This window comes from Rhagoletis pomonella, unplaced genomic scaffold (genome assembly GCF_013731165.1).
Source record: "Rhagoletis pomonella isolate Grant_MI unplaced genomic scaffold, Rhpom_1.0 Rhpom_scaffold_01897, whole genome shotgun sequence".
Classification (NCBI taxonomy): Eukaryota; Metazoa; Arthropoda; class Insecta; order Diptera; family Tephritidae; genus Rhagoletis; species Rhagoletis pomonella.
In genome coordinates, this window is record NW_023460451.1 from 7,079 (window position 1) to 28,507 (window position 21,429).

Below are 21,429 nucleotides of genomic sequence, written 5' to 3' on the forward strand. Positions count from 1 at the left end.
CCTGATACGGGGATCTCCGGGATCGGCTTGACGAAGGCTGTCACGCTCGTCGGCTAGAACAGCCGCTTCAGCAGGGAAATTTGGGCGTGGGTCGGTGATGCATCCTGCCGGTACGAAGCGGGCTGCAGCAGCGGTGACAGCCCTGCGGAACTTACGTTCACCAAGGTGGACGTCGGTTGGTGTGGGGAGGGCAGCGAAGGTGTTTTCAGTAAATTCCGCGAAGCCTTTCCAATCAGCTTTTGAAAAGTTGATATATGTTCGGTCCTCCGCGGAAGCAAAGTCGGTTGGTTTATCGATCGAGATGACTATGGGCAGGTGGTCTGATGCCAAAGTCAGCATAGGTCGCCATGATATGCTGTTTATCAGACCAGCGCTGACTATTGTTATGTCTGGTGAGCTGCAGCAGCTGCCCATAATCCTGGTGGGTGCGTCGTCGTTCATTGTGCGGAATGTCGAATCGTCTATCTGCTCAGTCAAGTCAGTTCCCCTACGATCGTTCGACAGGCTTGAGTGCCAAAGATCGTGGTGCGCATTAAAGTCGCCTACTACTATACGGTTTTCACCTCTGAGGAGCGCACCTATGTCAGGGTGATATCCTACCGGGCAACAGGTGGCAGGGGGTATATAAACGTTAAATATTTCGAGCTCAACATCGCCTGACCGGATAGCAATGCCCTAGCATTCTAGGGTGGTATCCCTGCGGTCGATGTCTGCTTCGATAAGACGATACTGCACGGTGTGGTGCGTAATGAACGCTAAGCCTCCACCATTATCCCGCTCGCGATCTCGACGGTGCACGTTGTACCCGGCATAATTCAACAGTGTTGAATTGCTGTGCAACTTCGTCTCTTGGACCGCAGCTATCAATATGCCATGCCTTCCCATGAAGACGGTTATCTCCCCGAACTTGCTCTGAAGCCCGTTACAGTTAAATTGAAGGAGCTTCATGTGGTTCGGGAGACGTGTGGTTATGCGGGGTGTGAGGGATGTGTGTGGTCGAGCCGCAGTTGGCTGTGTGCGCTGCTGAGGTGGTTGCCGCCCTGTGGTAGTGGCAGGAGGCGTCGCAGTTGAGGTCTGCGACCAGGCAGCGCAACATGGGCCCTCGAAGTTCCTCGTCCAATCTCGCGTGGTGCGCAGACCTGAGCATGCCCTAAAGTGGCACCAGCCAAGGCAGGTGTTGCACTTTACTGATGTCACATTACGGAATATCCTGGTCTGACATACCGTGCAGATTGTAGGAGGAACCTGGAGTTGTTGGCGGCGGCGTGGTGGGAATGTGTCATTCCGGTACGTAGAACCGGCTGTCGTGGGAGAGGTATTAGTATTTAACCATGGTGAAATTATAACAGCTGGTGTAATTAGAGCGATAAGAAAGGTTTGACAATATCTTATTTTAAAATTTGCCTTTAAAAATTTCTATAAGAAAACCGAATGTTTAATACCATGGAGAAATTCTAAAGAGGTGTAGTAATAAAGAAGCTTTCTCGCTTTATTTTCTTAATTTTCTTGACATTCGGCTATCTTCTAGAAATTTTGAAAAGCAGATTTTCGAATAAAATGGTGTCAAACATTTCTCCTCGCTCTTATTACTACACCTGGTATCATGATAAAAAAACAGAAGGTAGTTTCACTCAATGATTTCAGTGCCCATGCTAACCATTTAACTTTTGCTGGCATTATGACAGCTCCATCAAAATCAAGCTTCCAGCTCCAAAAACATAATTTTTCGACTGCCTTTGAAAAAGTTTCACGCAATAGCTTTAAATCCTTTGCATGAAAAGCAGAGAAGGTTTTCTCGATTTCAAATGTTTTCGATAATATGCCGAGTTAGACTTAATGAAATAATTGAACCAAGTGGGCGGTGCCACACCCAATTCCTTAAAGTCTATAAACATTTTATTCATTGTTAAGAGGTTGTAAGTATTAACTTGGGGTAAATTAGCGCCAGTTGTTGAAATATCTTAGTTTACGTATTTCCGAAATTTACCGTTATACGGGAAGCGGGTGTAATTTTAGTCCGATTTGAATTATTTTCAACGAATTGCCTTTTCGGTACCACGGTTATTACGTGGACCGAGTTTGATCACTCCGTTACCGAGATACCCATTTGTGGTCATAAGTGAGTGGCGCCACGCCCAATATCCAAAAATTTGTGATAATCTAATTTTCTGCTAAGTGGTTATTGCAATCATCGGTTTTTACTGAATTAGTTTCAGTAGTTACTGATTTATTGCAGTTTCCGTGTTTGTGTAAATTATCGTTACTTGGGAGGTGGGCGTGGCCGTTGTCGGCTTTCTAAGATTTTCAACAGATTTGTTAGATACACCCCAAGCATGGCTCGTACCGAGTTTGATAAAGATTGGTGAAGCGGCTAGTGAGATACAACCTTTCATCACAACACACATTTTGCAAAAATTCATAATATTAATTCTCGAAATCTTGCAAAGCCGTTGCACATAGCACGGATTGTATAACTTGCAGCAAACACACAACAACAAAACACCCCCCTCATAGGGGACAGGTGGATAGGGGATAGGTGGACCCCTCATAAGGGTATTCTCGAAATCTTGCAAAGCCGTTGCACGTATCACGGATTGCTCGGATTGTATAACTTGCAAACACACAACAACAAAATACATGGAAAACAGCATTTCCTATGCAAAGTATGCAACGTCTGGACCCATGCACATATTTTGCAAAAAAGCATAGCAAGATAAATGCGGCTGTGCTAGCTGTTCTGTTGTTGGAATTGCTACATATTTCTCTCATTCCTCTCATCTCGCTCACTTCATTTTTTTTTTATGTAACGGGTGATTTTTTAAGAGCTTGATAACTTTTTTTTTAAAAAAAAACGCATAAAATTTGCAAAATCTCATCGGTTCTTTATTTGAAACGTTAGATTGGTCCATGACATTTACTTTTTGAAGATAATTTCATTTAAATGTTGACCGCGGCTGCGTCTTAGGTGGTCCATTCGGAAAGTCCAATTTTGGGCAACTTTTTCGAGCATTTCGGCCGGAATAGCCCGAATTTCTTCGGAAATGTTGTCTTCCAAAGCTGGAATAGTTGCTGGCTTATTTCTGTAGACTTTAGACTTGACGTAGCCCCACAAAAAAATAGTCTAAAGGCGTCAAATCGCATGATCTTGGTGGCCAACTTACCGGTCCATTTCTTGAGATGAATTGTTCTCCGAAGTTTTCCCTCAAAATGGCCATAGAATCGCGAGCTGTGTGGCATGTAGCGCCATCTTGTTGAAACCACATGTCAACCAAGTTCAGTTCTTCCATTTTTGGCAACAAAAAGTTTGTTAGCATCGAACGATAGCGATCGCCATTCACCGTAACGTTACGTCCAACAGCATCTTTGAAAAAATACGGTCCAATGATTCCACCAGCGTACAAACCACACCAAACAGTGCATTTTTCGGGATGCATGGGCAGTTCTTGAACGGCTTCTGGTTGCTCTTCACTCCAAATGCGGCAATTTTGCTTATTTACGAAGCCATTCAACCAGAAATGAGCCTCATCGCTGAACAAAATTTGTCGATAAAAAAGCGGATTTTCACATTTCGAACCGAACACTGATTTTGGTAATAAAATTCAATGATTTGCAAGCGTTGCTCGTTAGTAAGTCTATTCATGATGAAATTTCAAAGCATACTGAGCATCTTTCTCTTTGACACCATGTCTGAAATCCCACGTGATCTGTCAAATACTAATGCATGAAAATCCTAACCTCAAAAAAATCACCCGTTATCTTGTTACTGTATTTGATTCAAAATTTCGCTGCTTGCTATGGGGCGTGGTTACAGTCCGATTTCGTCCATTTTCAATAGCCACCTACCTTGGATAAGAGGCAACCTACGTTCCAAATTTCGTTGAGATATCTCATTTTTTGCTCGAGTTATCGTGTACACGGACGGAGGGACGGACAGACAGACATAGCATAATCTACTTCTCTATTCATTCTGATCATTTATGTATACATTTGCCCTTATCTATCTCGATTCCTTTAGGCTGTTACAAACAACCGTTATGTGAACAAAGTGAATATACCCTTGTGCACAAGAGCGCTCGGGTATTAAAATCAATAATTTTAATAAATTATAAAAAGAAAAAATGAGTTGCCCATTTAAAAGCTGTAGGAATGTTATATATTTGTGCAGGGGCGCACCCAGGAATATATTTTAGGGGGGGTTTTATATTTCTGAAGATATATCACCGGAAAATACTGAAAATTTGCTTCAGATAATACCCTCTTTAAAATACATTTGGCAAGTTTTATGTACAGTATGTAATAAATAAATAAACGTTTTAAAATTCATAAACTGCACTTTATTTACGGATAAACAGAACTCAAACTCTTTTAATCGACTTCAAAAAAAAGGGAGGTTATCATCTCGCCGGAATACATAACTTTGGACCACGTGAACCTTTTTCAATAATCCTTTTTTTATTAGAAAGATAGTACCTCAAGGTTCGTCCCGTTATTTGTTTTAGAGATCCGATGATTGGATCATGAAGAAATTAACGGTACCCCTAATTTTGAATATGAGAATTGAAGTTGGTTGTGTTCTTTCCTTAAAAACTACTTGTTTAATAAAAAGTTCTATAAACTCAAGATGCGCTCAACTTTCAAAAGTACCTAATCAAAAATTTTAAAAAAGAGTCAGTAAAAATAAATTTATTGATTCCATGAATTTTTGCACTTCTATGTTCATTTTTTGATTTCTGGTTTTCGATAGAGATGGTGATTTTTCACAATTGCTAAATTTTTTTAATATTTCAAATACCGAAAAAATTAACTGAACTCTCAAGAAAAACGAAAAATTCATATAAAACGACGGACGAGAAATGGAAAAGAAATATTCTTCTACCAAAATTTCTTAAATCAATTTGCAGCTCTCAAGAAAAAAAAGCTCGTATATTTTCGCGCTTTTTCAAGCAACGGAAATTATAATAAATATTTCTTATAATTTCCTTGAGAGCTGGATTCTTAGCTTTAAGATACATATTGTATTTGAGGTTATTAGCTTTAGGGTGGGTTTGAACCCCAAAACCCACCCCTTGTGTGCGCTAATGTATTTGTGAGAATGATTGGAGAACAAGCCACATTCTCCAATCTCAAACGTTAGAGAACGACACGAAAAACTATGGAGAATCATAGCGATCTCAACAAAAATGGGACATAATTCTCGACTCGAGAAAATATGAATTCTCTAATCGAATTCTAATGTTGAACTCTAATGGGATTCGAATGTGAATTTCAAACCGTTCTTTTGCTTTAATAAATAACACGCTTTGTTTGTAAAATTTGTGTTGAATGCATCTGCAATAAAATAAAATAATTTTGAATATTGCTTATTTACGTTGTTGTTTTTCTAGGACCAAAATTTCGAATTCCTTATATAAGCTGATTTTTGGAGCTTTACGGCCTGTTAATAAAAAGCAAAACAAAGTTTCATCGTCTTTTACGCCTTCATCAGGGAGTCTATTTGAAACAAAGTATAACAAGTAAGAAAGTCTAAGTTCGGGCGGAGCCGAACATTAAATACCCGGCGCAAGTATTAAATATATGTTTTCCACCTTTCCGAAAGCTACCGCTACATGATAAGCCGGGGTGTATACATTTTAAGTAAATTAGCGTCCTTAAATTTCGAAATATTGCAGTTTCAAGCATATCTGAAATTTACCGTTATATGAAAAGCGGCCTCAATTTTAGTCCGATTTCAACAATTTTCAACGGTTTGCTTTTATGTGGCAAGCACAATAACCATACCGAGCTTGGTACAAATTGCTAGAACGGTTAGCGAGATACATATATGTGATCACAAGTGGGCGGTGCTACGCCCATTTTCCAAAATTTTGTCATAAACGTATTTCTTGGTAAAGAATTGTAGCAATCATCAATTTTGAATAAATTAGCTTCAATATTTACTGATTTATCGAAGATTTTGTATTTCTCGAAATTACCGTTTTATGGGATGTGGGCGTGGTTATTGTCCGATTTTAGAAATTTTCGGCCAGTTGGTATGCTGTATCAGGACCAACAACTGTGCCAAGTTTGGAAGAAATTGGTGTAGCGGTTACCAAGATATACACATGTAACCATAAGTGGGCGTGGCTACGCCCATTTGCCAAAATTTTGTAATATTCTTATTTTTCGTCTAAAACTCATTGCAAATATCAATTTTGAGTGAATTATCTTCAGTAGTTACTAAAATATCGCAGTTTTCGTTTTTCTGAAAATTACCGTTATATGGGAGGTAGGCGTGGTTATTGTCCGATTTTTAAAATTTTCAGCCATTTAGTAAGCTGTACTAAGGCCAACAACTGTGCTAACTTTGGAAGAAATTGGTGCAGCGGTTACCAAGATATACACATGTAACCATAAGTGGGCGTGGCTACGCCCATTTTCTAAAAATTTATAATATTCATGTTTTCCGTCTGAAACTCATTGTAAGTATCAATTTTGAGTGAATTAGCTTCAGTAGTTACTAAAATATCGCAGTTTTCGTATTTCTTAAAATTACCGTTATATGGGAGGTAGGCGTGGTTATTATCCGATTTCGCCCATTTTCAATACCATCTGTCCCACGCCCAAAAGAAGTTCACGTACCAAGTTTCGTTAAGATATCTCAATTTTTACTCGAGTTATCGTGTGCACAGGCGGACGGACGGACGGACGGACGGACGGACGGACAGACAGTCACCGCTTAATCGATTTCTCTTTTCATTCTGATCATTTATGTATACATTTGTCTATATCTATCTCGATTCGTTTTGCCTGTTACAAACAACCGTTATGTGAACAAAGTTATAATACCCTTGTGCACAAGTGCGCTCGGGTATAAAAACACAAACAATTAGGCTTAAAATCACAATTAATAATTGGGGTATTCACAACGGTGTCGTAAGTGTCATATAGTTGTATGTCGTCGACTCTAAACGCCTAAAAAATATACATATTACGGGGCTTCGCAAAGTACCATCAAAGTCATATTATGAATTTTCGCAGTGCTCAAAAATAGTTGATTGTGGTTTCAGGTTCTCTAAACATTTATTTAAGCTTTTAAAGTATACGACATACAACAATACGACACTTATGACACCGTTCTGAATCCATCAAATATGTGTACATACATACATATAACATAGTTAACAAGGTGCATATATACATACATATATAAAAACCACAGCACTTACATTTAAATTAATAAGAACAAAATAAACAAAAAAGCACAATAATCGCTTCACTACATTCACTTCTGCGGCATTTCATGTCACCGCGGCCACCTCTGTGCGCGACCTCTAAGTATTTGGATGAAAGTTGAAGAGATTGAAGGTCTGGGTGACATAAATATACGTGCAGCATATTTTGCCGATATGACGTAGGGTTGCCTTCTTACACGGGACTTAAATTTTAAGAATACGTCATACATACCTTTCTTTAAAGTGCCGTATCTAGGAAACCTTTTAACGAAACTTAATGAAAAAAAATATATACATATTTCTTCCGTCTTATTATGGGCTATAATTATACATTTTTTACATTAATCTGCAACGTATAAAAAAAAAAATTTAGTAAACATTTTTCTTTTTGATTTGTTTTTATTATAGCATTTTAAAAAATTTGTATTTTTACATAAAAACATTGTCTATCATGTCAAATTTAAGTACCCAAGTGGGCGTAATGGGCTACTTAGGCGTATGGACTCTATATCGTCTAACGCTCGAGCAATATGATAAATTGACAATGAAATTTTATGAAATTGTATATTTTTGAAAGAGGAAAAGGGTGTAAAAAACAAAAACAATATGAATAAATCATATTAACTTTACTAAAGGGTCTGAAATCCCTTTAAGGAAATGGCAGCATTGAACTTTGTTGCAAATTCACATGGGAAATCTGCTTGCGACAGGATTCGAGGTATTTTAAGAGACAAGCAGCTATAGCAAGTCTTCAACCCCTGACGTTACAACAAATTCGTATACCAGAAGCCCTCTACCAATGGGGTGCTGTATGCTTCCAAAGGGATGCCTGTAAAAAATAACTGCAACTAACTTTTCAGTGGACTTTATTTCGACTATGACCACGTGCCAATTACTTTAATCCTATATTAAGCTAGTTTAAAAGTTTAAGGCTGCGTTTCTTTATACATTCCGGATAATCCCATTTCACAGCCTGAATAAACAGAATGCGTTTGAAATATACGTTAACATATCACCAGGAGCGTTCTAAAGAATAAGTAAACAAAAAAGTTTATTCCAAACGTTCAGAATGAATAAAGAAATTCAGCCTAAATAACATCAAATTAGGGAACTTCATATCCTTATTTAACGAATCTTTAAGTCAATAAACAATTTTTTTTTTTATTTTAGTTCTTATTGTAATTAAAGCGTGTTGTTGGTTTTTTAACTATAATTTTATTATCCATTAGGTTTATTTTTTTACACACCTTTCCTTTTTCTTGTTTTAATAAAAGGACTAACCTTGAAGCTATCATTGGAGGTCGAATATTCTTTTGCAATGAGAGTTGTTGGTGTTTTGGGCATAAAGGCATGCAATTTGTGCGTTCCTGGAATATATTGTAGCTTTGCGAATCTATCTTGAAGCTTCTGTTTAACTTAAAAAAAAATTAAAAAAAAAGGTTTACTTAATTTTTTTTTGTTTTTTATACGTTGCACGTTAATGTAAAAAAAAATACAATTAAAGCCTATAATAATACGGAAGAAAAAAAAATTTTTTTCATTAAGTTTCGTTAAAAGGTTTCCAAGATACAGCTCTTTAAAGCAAGGTATGTATGTATGACGTCTTGTTAAAATTTAAATCCCGTGTAAATAGGCAACCCTACGGCATATTGGCAATAAATGCTGCACGTATATTCATGTCACCTAGCCTTCAATCTCTTCAACTTTCATCCAAGTCCTTGGAGGTCACGCGCAGAGGTGGCCGCGGTGACATAAAATGACTCTTCTGCATCATTGTCCATCTGTTTTTCTATTGCACCTTATTGCTGTCAACTACAGCGCAACACTTGACAGACAGCGGACATTCGGCTAATAGGGCTTTCGCACGGGGCAATTTTTCAGGCAACTTTTGTGTTCAACTCACGCAGGGTTGCACGAAAAAAAAAAATTGAATGGCTAAAAATATCCAAATATAAGAAAATATCAATTTATTCGCCATAAAAAGGCGTTTGCATTGTTCAAATTTGAATTCTACTTTTGGTTGAACGGCCTGTCAACTAATCGCTTTCAACAAAGTTGGTCGCCAGCCAACATTTAGCCATTCAACTTTTTTTTCGTGCAACCATGCCTGAGTTGAAAGCAAAAGTTGAACGCTAAATCGCCTTGTGCGAACACCTTTTAACTTCGACAACACCAAAATATTAGAGATAGAGAAGAGAGTGCGAGACTAACATTAGAAGGCCTGCGCATACAACAACAAATACAAGCTGCAATGAATTTCAAAGAAGATGTCAAAAGCATAAATTGCGCATACAGGACAGCAATAAGATGGACGATGATCATGGTGGAATAATAACAAGGTGTTGGCAGTAGCGACGTGTTTGTTGTAATTTTGACAAGATTGGCATGCTTATTTTCAGTGCTGCCGATCTTAATTTGTATACTACTATTCGTTGGGAAATAGTCGGTTGGCGTGGGTAAGGCAGTAAAGGTGATTTCAGTAACTTCCGCGAAGCCTTTCCCATCAGCATTATAAAAGTTGATATAGGTCCGCGGAAGCAAAGTCGGCAGGTTTATCAATCGAGATGATTATGGGCAGATGGTTCGATGCCAAGATCAGCAAAGGTCGCAGTGTTTGCTGTTTATCAGGACAGCGCTTACAACTGTTATGTCAGGCGAGATGCTGCAGCTGCCCATAATCCTGGTGGGTGCGTCGTCGTTCATTAGGCAGAATGTCGAATCGTCTATCTGGTCAGCCAATTGTGTTCCCCTACGACCGTTCGACACATCTTCCGGGCAGCTGGTGACAGGGGGTATATATACGTTAAATATTTCGAGCTCGACATCACGTGACCGGATAGCAATACCCTGACATTCTAGGGTGGTATGCCTGCGGTCGATGTCTGCTTCGATAAGACGATACTGCACTGTGTGGTGCATTCCATCGTCTGCGGTACTCACCGTCGCCAAAGTGTAAAGGCGCGTAAATCTTCCGCAAAATCTTTCTCTAGAATACTCCAAAAGCCGCCTCATTGACCATGCTTCTGCGCCACGGGCATGATTAGTGACTTATAGACTGTGGTTTTCGTACGTCGAGAGAGGACTTTACTTCTGAATTGCCTACTCAGTCCAAAGTAGCACTTGTTAGAAAGATTGATTCTGCGTTGGATTTCTATGCTGACATTATTATCGGTGTTAATTCTGGTTCCCAAGTAAACGAAATTCTCCACTTTCTCGAAATTACAACTGTCAACATTGACGTGGGTGCCAAGGCGCGAATGCGCTGACCGTTTTTTTTTTTGATGACAGGAGATACTTCGTCTTGTCCTCGTTGACCACCAGACCCAATCGCCTTGCTTTCTTTCTAGCTTGGAAAAGGCAGAACGGACTTCGCGGTTCTTGTTACCGATGATGTCAATATCATCGGTGTACGCCAGCAGTTGCACGCTCTTGTAAAAATTGTTCCTGAGTGGTTCAGTTCTGCAGCTCTTATAATCTTCTCCAACATCAGATTAAAGAAATCACATGAAAGGGAGACACCTTGTCTGAAACCCCTTTTGATAGCAAACGGCTCGGAGAGGTCGTTCCCAATTCTGACGGAGCTGGTGGTATTGCCAAATTCTGATGTCGTGGCGTATAGACAGCTCCATTTAGCGGCTTTAAAGTCGACAAATAGATGGTGAGTGTCGATCCGTTTCCCGCGGGTCTTTTCCAAGATTTGTCGTATTGTGAATACCTGGTCTTTGGTGGATTTTCAGGTCTAAAGCCACGCTGATAAGGCCCAATCAGTTCGTTGAGTGCGGGCTTCAGTCTTTCACTCAATACGGTCCATAAAACCTTCTAACCGATGCTTAGAAGGCTGATTCCGCGGTAGTTGGCGCGAATGACGGGGTCGCCTTTCTTGTGGATTGGGCAGAGAACACTTAAATTCCAAATTGATAGTCAGGTGGTGAACATCGACTCCGTCATCATCGACTGGGGACTAGGGTTTGTCTTCTCCATAGCTTTCAGTGCTGCTACCATTCAGTGGGATGGAAAAGTGTTGCCTCCATAATTTAAGTACGTTCTGGACATCAGACACTAGGTCGCCATTCTTGTTCTTACAAGAGTTCGCCCTGATCTTAAAACCTTGCGTAAGTCACCAAACTCTGCGGTAAAATTTTCGGGCGTTTTTCTTGTCGGCCACCATTTTAAGCTCTTCTTACTCACGTATTTCGGCTTCTCTCTTCTTATTGCGGCAAATATGTCTCGTTTCCCTCTTCAGATCCATAGAGTGGTCTCACATAGCGCTCGTTGCGCCCGATCGCAGCGTGGTCCTGTAGGCGGCATCTTTTTTCTCTGCAGCTTTCTGACACTCCTCATCGTACCAGTTGTTCTTTCGGGCTCGCTGAAATCCGTCTAATTCTTCGGCGGCGGTACTTAATGAGCGGTGAATGTGGTTCCACTGCTCGCATATGTCGGTTTGTTGAAGAGTGCTCTCTGAGAGCAGGTGTGAGAGTCGAGTAGCGAATGCATTGGCTGTCTGTTTTGATTGCAACTTTCCACATTAAGCTTTCCTTATACGTCTCGCTTCCATCTTCAGCTACCTACATGGCTCGCGTTGCGCCCGATCGCAGCGTTGCCCTATAGGCGGCATCTTTTTTTCTGAGCAGCTTCTTAATACTACTCAACGTACTAGTTGTTCTTTCGGGCTCGCTGAAATCCGGCTACCTCTTCGGCTACATTGGTAAAAAAAAACGACTTAAAACGGCTAAAATGTTTCAGCTAAAATTATCATGTTTCATTTGAGTAAATCACAAGTAAAAGGACTAAAAAATTCATTAAATTACTTTTAGTAACAAAGAAAACTGTCGTCATACGTACGTAGTTAAGCACTACATCAGAAGTCATGTTTGGGTCATTCCATTGAAAAGAGGAAAGCGACATAAATTTAAATGTGCCCTAATTATCTCTATTTCAGAAGTAACTTATTTTTAAATGACTACATTTCATTAATCTGTGGGAAAATATTAAAAAAATCAATAGAAGTTGTAATTTTTGTCTATGGAAACTTTTATTTCATGCATAATTACTTTTCACGAGTCGCAAGGAGATGTCCCACCAGTCACAACTTTAAATATTGTTTAGTATTTTTGTGAAGATTATATAAACCTGAATTTTATTGAAAACGAAAGCGTATAATTCATATTTTACAACATAAATACACCGCTCGTGAAAATTAAGTTTTTTGGCTAAAATTCTTCTTTGAGTGCACAAGGGTAAAATACAGTTCCTTTCAATGTCCCACCAGTAACATTCATTCAAATGATAGTTACATAAAACTAAGAAATCGTTTCGTATTTTTGTTAAAGCTATTTTATACACTAGTTATCGTTCTATATTAACAAAATATCTTTCGCTGTTCTATAAGTTCCGACGACATAGTTGAAATTCACAATTGATCACATTCTGGAGTAAAATGTCCCACTAGTCACAATGGAATGGCCTGTTTGTATTATTTAAACATTACTTCGAGAAAAAACCAGCAATTTTTATCGAACAAGCCGGTGGCTTTTTAAGTTTTTAACATTTAAATTCTTTAATTTTATTTTGATGTCCATATATTCGAAGCGTTACAGTTTTTAAAGACCCTCACGTAGGAAATGGGTAATTGAAAGCGAATACCTTCCACTTTTGGATCGTAAATGTCTTCTTCTTCGTGCCTGAAACAGCCCGGTCTTTTTCCCAGGAAGAAATGTGCAAGAAGTCAATTTGAAATAACAGCGTTTGTCCGAAGGCAAATTTTGTAAAATACAAAAATGAAAAATAGCCCTAAAGTTTCAAAAATGTAGGTACATATTTGCCAATTTTATTAGCCATATAAGATAAATACACATAAAATCATCGTTTAAAGCTGATTTGTTGATTTCGGACACGAAATGTGGTTTTTTGGGTTCCTCACGCTCTGGGAGCTTTCAGCACTTGTTGACACATTTTTGACACGCCCTAATTACCGAAACAGCACGGAAGGCATGTGGAACAAACCTAATAAAGGATATTAGCACCATGATACAATTATTCATATTTGTCTTTTATTCTCATCCGTTTGTTATGTGTTGCGAGTAAAACTTCACACTTAAATTTAAGACATTAGTGGCGTTCCAGATAACTTCAGCTCTGAACACATCGAAAACGACATCACCACACGACACGGCATTAAGGTTTTGTCTACATAATCTAAACGCCTTGTCGACGGCGACATGATTTTTTTGAACGCGGCAGCGACATCATGAATTTGTTTGAGTTTGACATGAAAGAAGAGGGAGAATCTTATCTATGGCTAGAAAAATGGAAATAGATCCAATCTGGCCACAGCTACATTTTTGGCTAGTCGCAGTGTTGCTGTGTCGACGCCAAAATATTTATCTACATAAGAGTACGTGTTTAAATATTTTGACAGCTGTGGTCCGTAGCCCGTCGTTTCCAATGTGTTCCAAGATATCGTGTAAAAACCTGTAAAACTGTCAAATAACAAAGTTACTCTCATGAGAGAGAGGAGCGAGGGCGAAACAGTAAAAGTCACCTGGAACCATGATTGCCACACACTTAGAAAAAATGTTGCCAAAATGTGTTTAAAAGAATACCAAAAAGTTACCAAAAGTCAAAAAGCCTTTTTTCTTTTGTACTAAACATTTACACTTTCGAGTTTATATGAAAGTTGCCACACAACCGTTTTATTTATCTATCGATTTTTTTTGTTAGTAGCTTGGCTTCATCACAACCAAATTACAAAAACTCTTTTATCTTTATAATTTTTTCCTTGTTAACGGACCGTACGCTGTAGAAATTCAATGTGAAAAACTTGCCCAAAACTGTTCAACATTACTTTAAAAAACATCCACATTTTTTTACAAGCGAAAAAACCTATTTTTATTTTCAGTACAATTTCTAAAGTGGAACCACTATTTTTAGCTGAATAAAGATAAATTGCGCATCCACAGGAAAAAATTTACTCGATTTTCGGAACCAACCAGCTATTCTACGTAGCTCACATTAGGTCAAATGACTTATTTGGCTCTGCGAAAGTCCATATTCGTAAAGACAGTTTCACATTATTTTTTGTTGCCATTCTGTAGGGAATACTCCAAAATAACAGAAACTTCACTTTGTTTTTGTAAAATAAAAAACACCGTTAGACAGCAATAAACCCAAGTTACACTTTCAAAACGTTATTGACGCGTTCTATTATATCGATAAATGTATCGGTTAATATACCGATAAAGATATCGGTAAATCGGTAAATATGTCGATTAATTAATCGATAATAACAACAGTAAAATATCGATAACAAATTCGATGAAAATATTGATACATATTTGATAAAAAACGGATAACAAAAACGACAAAAATGCCGATAATAAATCTATAAAAAGTTTCAATAAAAATCGATAACAAAATTAATTATTATGCCGATAACAAGATCGATAATTATAGCGCAAATTCCGAAATAGTCTTGAAAATCCTGATACAGTCCCGAGAATACCGAAATAGTCTTGGAAACAGCGACGTGAATCGGTTTTGAACCGGAAGACCGATTTTTTTCTATTATTTAACTGAACCATTAACCGAACCGAAATTTTCCAAAAATTTTCCGAACCGAAATCGAACCCCTATTCATAAAGGTTTAAAGGTTCGTTTCGACCAATTTTTAATAGATAAATTTACTCGTTTTTTCTTTTTGTAAAATATGGTAATACATACAGGATTGCCATTTTGGTAAATTGTTACCAAAATTGTTAGAAAAAATTTGGATTGGTGAAAAGGTGAGTTTTTCCCATTTTGGTAGTTTTTGTTGAAATTTTCGTTCCCGCTTTATTTTTCGTAGTTATCTTTACATTATAAATTTCTTTGCACACTTTTTATACACATACATACGTATAAATGTATGTATATCGATAAAACTCGAACATATCGTTCTCCTTTCAAAACTAAACTACTGGAACCCAGAGAGCTTTTGATTGCCTAAATATTTTAAATGATTATTTAAATAAAAAGAAAAAATTGATTGGTGTGTGAAAACGCACTATGATTGTTCGGAAAAAAGATAAATCAACGCCATTTTTTATAAATGGAAATTGTTAAATAAAACAAGTAAGAAAGTCTAAGTTCGGGCGGAGCCGAACATTAAATACCAGGCGCAAGTATTAAATATATGATTTTCACCTTTCCGAAAGCTACCGCTACATGGTAAGCCGGGGTGTATCAATTCTGAGTAAATTAGCGTCCTTAAATTTCGAAATATTGAAGTTTCAAGCATATCTGAAACTAACCGTTATATGAAAAGCGCTCTCAATTTTAGTCCGATTTCAATAATTTTCAACGTTTTGCTTTTATGTGGCAAACACCATAACCATACCGAGTTTGGTACAAATTCGTAGAACGGTTACCGAGATACATATGGGATCATAAATGGGCGGTGCCATGCCCATTTTCCAAAATTTTATTATAAACGTATTGGTAAAGAATTGTTGCAAACATCAATTTTGAATAAATCAGCTTTAATATTTACTGATTTATCGAAGATTTCGTATTTCTCAAAATTACCGTTATATGGATGTGGGCGTGGTTATTGTCCGATTTTAAAAATTTTCGACCGTTAGCAAGGCTAACAAGTGCCAAGTTTGGAAGAAATTGGTGCAGCTTTTACCAAGATATACACTTGTAACCATAAGTGGGCGTGGCTACGCCCATTTTCCAAACATTTATAATATTCTTATTTTTCGTCTAAAACTTATTGCAAATATCAATTTTGAGTAAATAATCTTCAGCAGTTACTGAAGTATCGCAGTCAGTGTTACCACTTCGGTAAATTATTACCAAAATTGGTAGAAAAAATTTGGGTTGGTAAAAAGGTAAATTTTTTCTCATTTTGGTAGATTTTTGTTAAATTATTTTGTTTGAAAACTAAATAAAAGTTTAGTTCCCGTTTTATTTGTCTTAAAGCATAAACAGACGGCAGCGTTGATCCGGATCAACTCGGGAATTAACTGCAGTTGATCCGGATTAAGTCCGAGTTAATCCGGATCAACGCTGCCGACTATTTAAGCTTAAAGTTAGCTTTATGTATATTATAAATTGTTTTCCAAAAGTGTTGTCTACGTTATTGCATTAATTTTCAAACGGTTTATATACATACATCTTCTTCTTCTTCTTATTTGGCGCAGTAACCGCCTAAGCGATTTCGGCCGAGTTCAACAAAGCACGCCAGTCGTTTCTTTTCTGCCAAGTGAAGCCATGTCCCTCTCCACCTGGTCTTTCAATCTCAGTGGGGGCCTCCCTCTTCCCCTGCTACCACCAACCCCGAGTTGAATACTTTCAGAGCTGTAGCGTCGGTATCCATTCGAACGACATGGCCAAGCCAGCGGAGCAGCTGTATTTTACCATACATACATATCGATAAAAGGTGAACAAATCGTACTCCAATCAAAACTCGTTTTACTGAAATCCTGAGCACCTTTTGATTCCCTAAATATTTTAAATGATAGATAGAAAGAAAAAATGGACAGGCATGTAAATACACACCATGATTGTTCACAAAAAAAACTAAAAATTAAAGGCCAGTTTTTATAAATGGCAATTATTAAATGAAAAAAAAAAAACAAAAGACCGACGACGATATAACTGCATACCCAAAATTGTAAAAATTCAGAGTAAAAAGCTCGAAATTTAGACGATTTTTTTTATGGGTTTGTATGGGTTTGGTTAATAATACAACATTCTTATACGAAAGAAAAAAAAAAATTTTACTTGATCAACATTGCAAATATTAGAAAAATACCAATGAGTCAATGTATTTGTCTATAATAACTCCAGTTGAAGTTTTTTTAAATGATTATGCTTCGTTGTTGCCTTAAGTTTCATCACTTTCGCTTTCGATTGAAAAAAAAAACCGAGAAGATGCCATTAATATGATCTCAAATACCATATCATTAGTTAAATACAAAGTTCATTAATAAATAATTTTAATTTTTATAGCAATAATGAAAAAATTGAACAAAACTATAACTTTTGTTAGAAGAACTAAAAAAAGTTATTGGTAGATATTTTCCAGATTTGGTAGATTTTTTTCAAGTGGATGGTAAATATTTATTTTCGGAAGTGGCAACCCTGATCGCAGTTTCCGTATTTCTGAAAATTACCGTTATATGGGAGGTAGGCGTGGTTGTTGTCCGATTTTGAACATTTTCAATACCATCCGCCCTACACCCGAAAGAGGTGCACGTACAAAGTTTCGTTAAGATATTTATCTCAATTTTTACTCGAGTTATCGTGTGCACAGACGGACGGACAGACAGTCACCGCTTAATCGATTTCTCTTTTCATTCTGATCATTTATGTATACATTTGTTTATAACTATCTCGATTCGTTTTGCCTGTTACAAACAACCGTTATGTGAGGAAAGCTATAATAACCTTGTGCACAAGTGCGCTCGGGTATAAAAAGCCACAAATGGCGGCAAAAAAATTAAAAAAAAATCAATGGGAATTTTTAGCAGCACATTGTTGACTATACTCAAATATTATTTGCTATAAAACTCCATACCATAAATTGCTCTAAAAATTCAGAGTAAAAAACTCAAAATTTAGACGAAAATTTGTTGAATTTTTCTAAATGTTATATATATGTAGTTTGAATCCTTGATTTTTATGGATTTAGTTAAAGAAACAAACCATTTTTACTTGAAAAACATTGCGAATATTAAAAAAAAAGTCACCAATTGCTTTTTTGAATCACTGTGTTTGTCGTTGTTGCCTTCAGCTTCATCACTTTCGCTCTTGGTTGAAGGAAACTGAGAATATGCCATTAATATGATCTCAAATACCGTATAAATAGTTGAATAAAAAGTTCCTTAAAAACGATTTTAATTATTATTGAAATAACTAAGAAAATAAATAAACTATAGTTTTAATTAAAATAACTAAAAAATATAACAAAACAATAGTTTTTATTAAAATAACTATAAAAAAGTTATTGGTAGATATTTTCCAGATTTGGTAGATTTTTTTCGAGTAGATGGTAAGTATTTTTTTTCGTCAGTGGAAACCATGTGGCAATATCAAATGTAAAGGCAAACCACAAGGTGTATTTAACAAGCTGGTCTTGGGGCGACAGCTGAGTTTTTCGCCGTGGAGGGCATTACGTCAAAATGATGTGTTTGTTGTAACTCATACCAATGACAGTGTGGATATCTGCGTACAATTTGTTAGTGTAATTTTTTACTTATATACGGCTAACACCACCTTGTTAAATACGCCTTGGCAACCCATCTTATTTGACAGACACTTGACACTTATCCTTGCGCGTTGTTGCATTTGACACTTGATTGTAAGTACATGTCTATTCTGCGCTGGTAATAAAAATTTTGTAACCGGTAAATAAAGTTCCTTTAATTTTTAAACCCTTTTCGCATTCTGTGTACTCTTGTAACAGATAGATTTTGTTACCATCTCATAAGCTGGTAACAAAATATTACCCCGTGAAATATGCACTGCAAGAATTTCCACAATTCTTCATAGCTGAATTGCTGCATATTTTAACTGCATTACCAACGTACCTAGAATCGCGGTTTCAAGAACTGGTAAAATTTTTTGGTAATAAAATTTTCCGGTTATAAAATCTTCGGTAACGTGCAGAATAGACCTGTTAAACTTGCGCGTAATTTTTTTTTCGAACCGTTGAACGGAACCGAAACCTCGGTTCAAAGACCAAAAAACCGTGTTGACGAACCAATTCAAAAGTTCAAAAACGGTTCGAACCGCCGAACCGAACCGACCAAATATTTCATCTGGTTCACGTCCCTGCTTGGAAATCCTGATTTAGTTCCGAGAATCCCAGAATAGTCTTGAAAATCCTGACTTAGTCCCGAAAATCTCTAAAATCCCTGTATAGTGCCCCGATTGAGTCTCGGTGTCTCTATCTATATCCTTTTCGTTATAATTAACGTTATTTAAATCTTTCTTCCTCTATTTTAATCTTTACTTTTATCGGTACCCTCATCCTCATCTTTTTCTTAATATACATGTATCTCTACTTTTACTTTTATGTTTATTATTTTCTCATCTACAGATTCCCCTTCCCCATTGCTCTTAAAGTAAAGTGTTTAAATTTACCTTGATCCTCATTTTGGCCTTTATCTTTACGCATCTTTGTTTTCGTTTTTATTTTTACCTTTGCCCTTATCCTTTTCTTCATGTATGTATGCACTCACCTTTACTTTCATTCTTGTATTGGTCTTTATCTAAGTATTTTTTTAACCTTTTATTAGCATGTTTTTGTTAAATTAATACCATGTGCATACATTTAAGTAGCACTTGTTTCCGTCCCAACCATTTCCGTGTGGATTTCAGTTGTATTTGGAAATTTACTCCCAAGTTTCACTTCAAAATTAACATCAATATCTGAAAATTCCTTGTTATCATATAAAATGTGTATTTTGACTTTCCTCTTATCTATAATAAAAACAGCTACAATTTGATTACAATTGCAATTGTTTTATTTAAGTACTAAATAGTTCTATAAAAGCAATTGCCCCACTTTTTATTAAAGCACTAAGTGCCGGCTCTTTCTTTTTGTGTGCGTTTAATTTTATGAGACTTTCCTTTCTATATGCCTAGGCACAATATATGTACGCTCTGAAAGGTTTTACTGCTGCTGTTGCACCATCCAATGGTTCCTCGTCGGGCATTTCCCCTGGTATTGGCATGAATTGAAAATGCTGCAACACGGTTGTTATGAACATGAAAAGATTTTGTCGCCCCAATATATCGCCCATGCAGCGGTGTCGCCCGAAACCAAAGGGATTGTAAGCCTCCGGAATTTTCAATTTTCCATCCATCAAATAACGTTCGGGCTCAAATTTGCTTGGATTAGGAAAATCGTGTGAATTCATAAGCATGCCTCGAAAACACGCGATCACCATAGTGTCTTTAGGAATTGTAAAACCGCTTAGTCGTGTATCACGTATAGCTCGATGAGGTATGCCAAAAGTATTGCCCATGAACATTCGTACTGCTTCTAAAACAATGGCTTCGCAGTATGGTAACTTAGCGCGATCATTCCACTCCGGTAAACGATGCACGCCAATTATTTCTTGTATTTCGTTGTAAGCCTTATCCTGTATCTCTGGATTACGCACCATATGTGAATCCCAAGCTCTTGTTGGTGGTTTCCGAACCAGCCAGAAACATGTCCAAACAGACGGCCAATAATTGTTCTTCACTGAAAAACTCACCACGGCTTGGGTTGTCCAGTTCACGCAAATAACTATCCATTAGATCACGTGGCATATCGTAGTTTTTGTATGTTAGGCGATGGTTGTTTACTTCCTTACGTAGAAAGGCGTAAATTCGGTGATGATTCTCAACAAATGCGTTGTAGCCCGAGTAGTTAGGTGCAATAAACCTAATGAGAGGAAAATGGCTGAATAGGGCGCCTACCATGTCCACATTTTGAAACAGTTCAAAAAACATATTGAGTAGATCGGTGATCTCTTCGCTTTTACGATCGTACCGCTTGCTTGCCATCATGGACCATAAGGTGTTCAAGACGTTTACCTTAAACAAATCGTGCATTGATACTTCGGCGCGTTTACCGCCCTGCTCGGCGACAAGCTGCTTCAAATCTTCCAACAGAAAGGAAGCTTCGTGTTGAATAATGCTCACCATGCCTGCACGGGAAAAGCCGAAATCCTTGAGATGCCGCAATATAAAACGACGTTGATCCACCCACAGATCTTCGCCGGTGACCAAAATGCCCTTTTTCGAATTAAATGTTCGCATTCTATAGAAAATACCATCTGGTTTGCCATCGAGATCTTCGTTCGTCATCATTTCGTTTATGGTGTCGCTGTAATACGCGATCACAACCTTATCCTTGCCGATCTTAAGTCCGTATAACCCGTATGGATTTATGTAGTACTTAGCCAATTCGTCAACCGCTTTGCAAAACATGCCGCATTTCAAACGCAATTCGGATATCTGCAGAGCACAACCGACAATTGGATACCATTTTGGTCCTGGTGGAAATTTCGGAGGCTTTTTAACGTCCCAAAAGAGAAAAAGTAAAACTAAAACGGTAAAAAATATAACGGTATAAAACATTGCGCAACTTATAGCCGGTTTTCTTTTGTTCGCTCGTTACGCGGCGGCTGTGCGAAAACACTTCCGGGCTAACGCAACGACTCGCTTTCACTTGTTTACA

General features: G+C 37.5%; 1 protein-coding gene across 1 annotated transcript; it reads right to left on the reverse strand.

The window, feature by feature from the left end:
• Positions 1–19,840: 19,840 nt before the first annotated feature.
• LOC118752835 (probable cytochrome P450 303a1) lies at positions 19,841–21,329 on the reverse strand. The gene is given in 2 exon segments (XM_036487691.1): positions 19,841–20,372; positions 20,374–21,329. Coding segments are annotated over 2 exon segments (1,488 nt in total).
• Between the last annotated feature and the right edge of the window lie 100 nt (positions 21,330–21,429).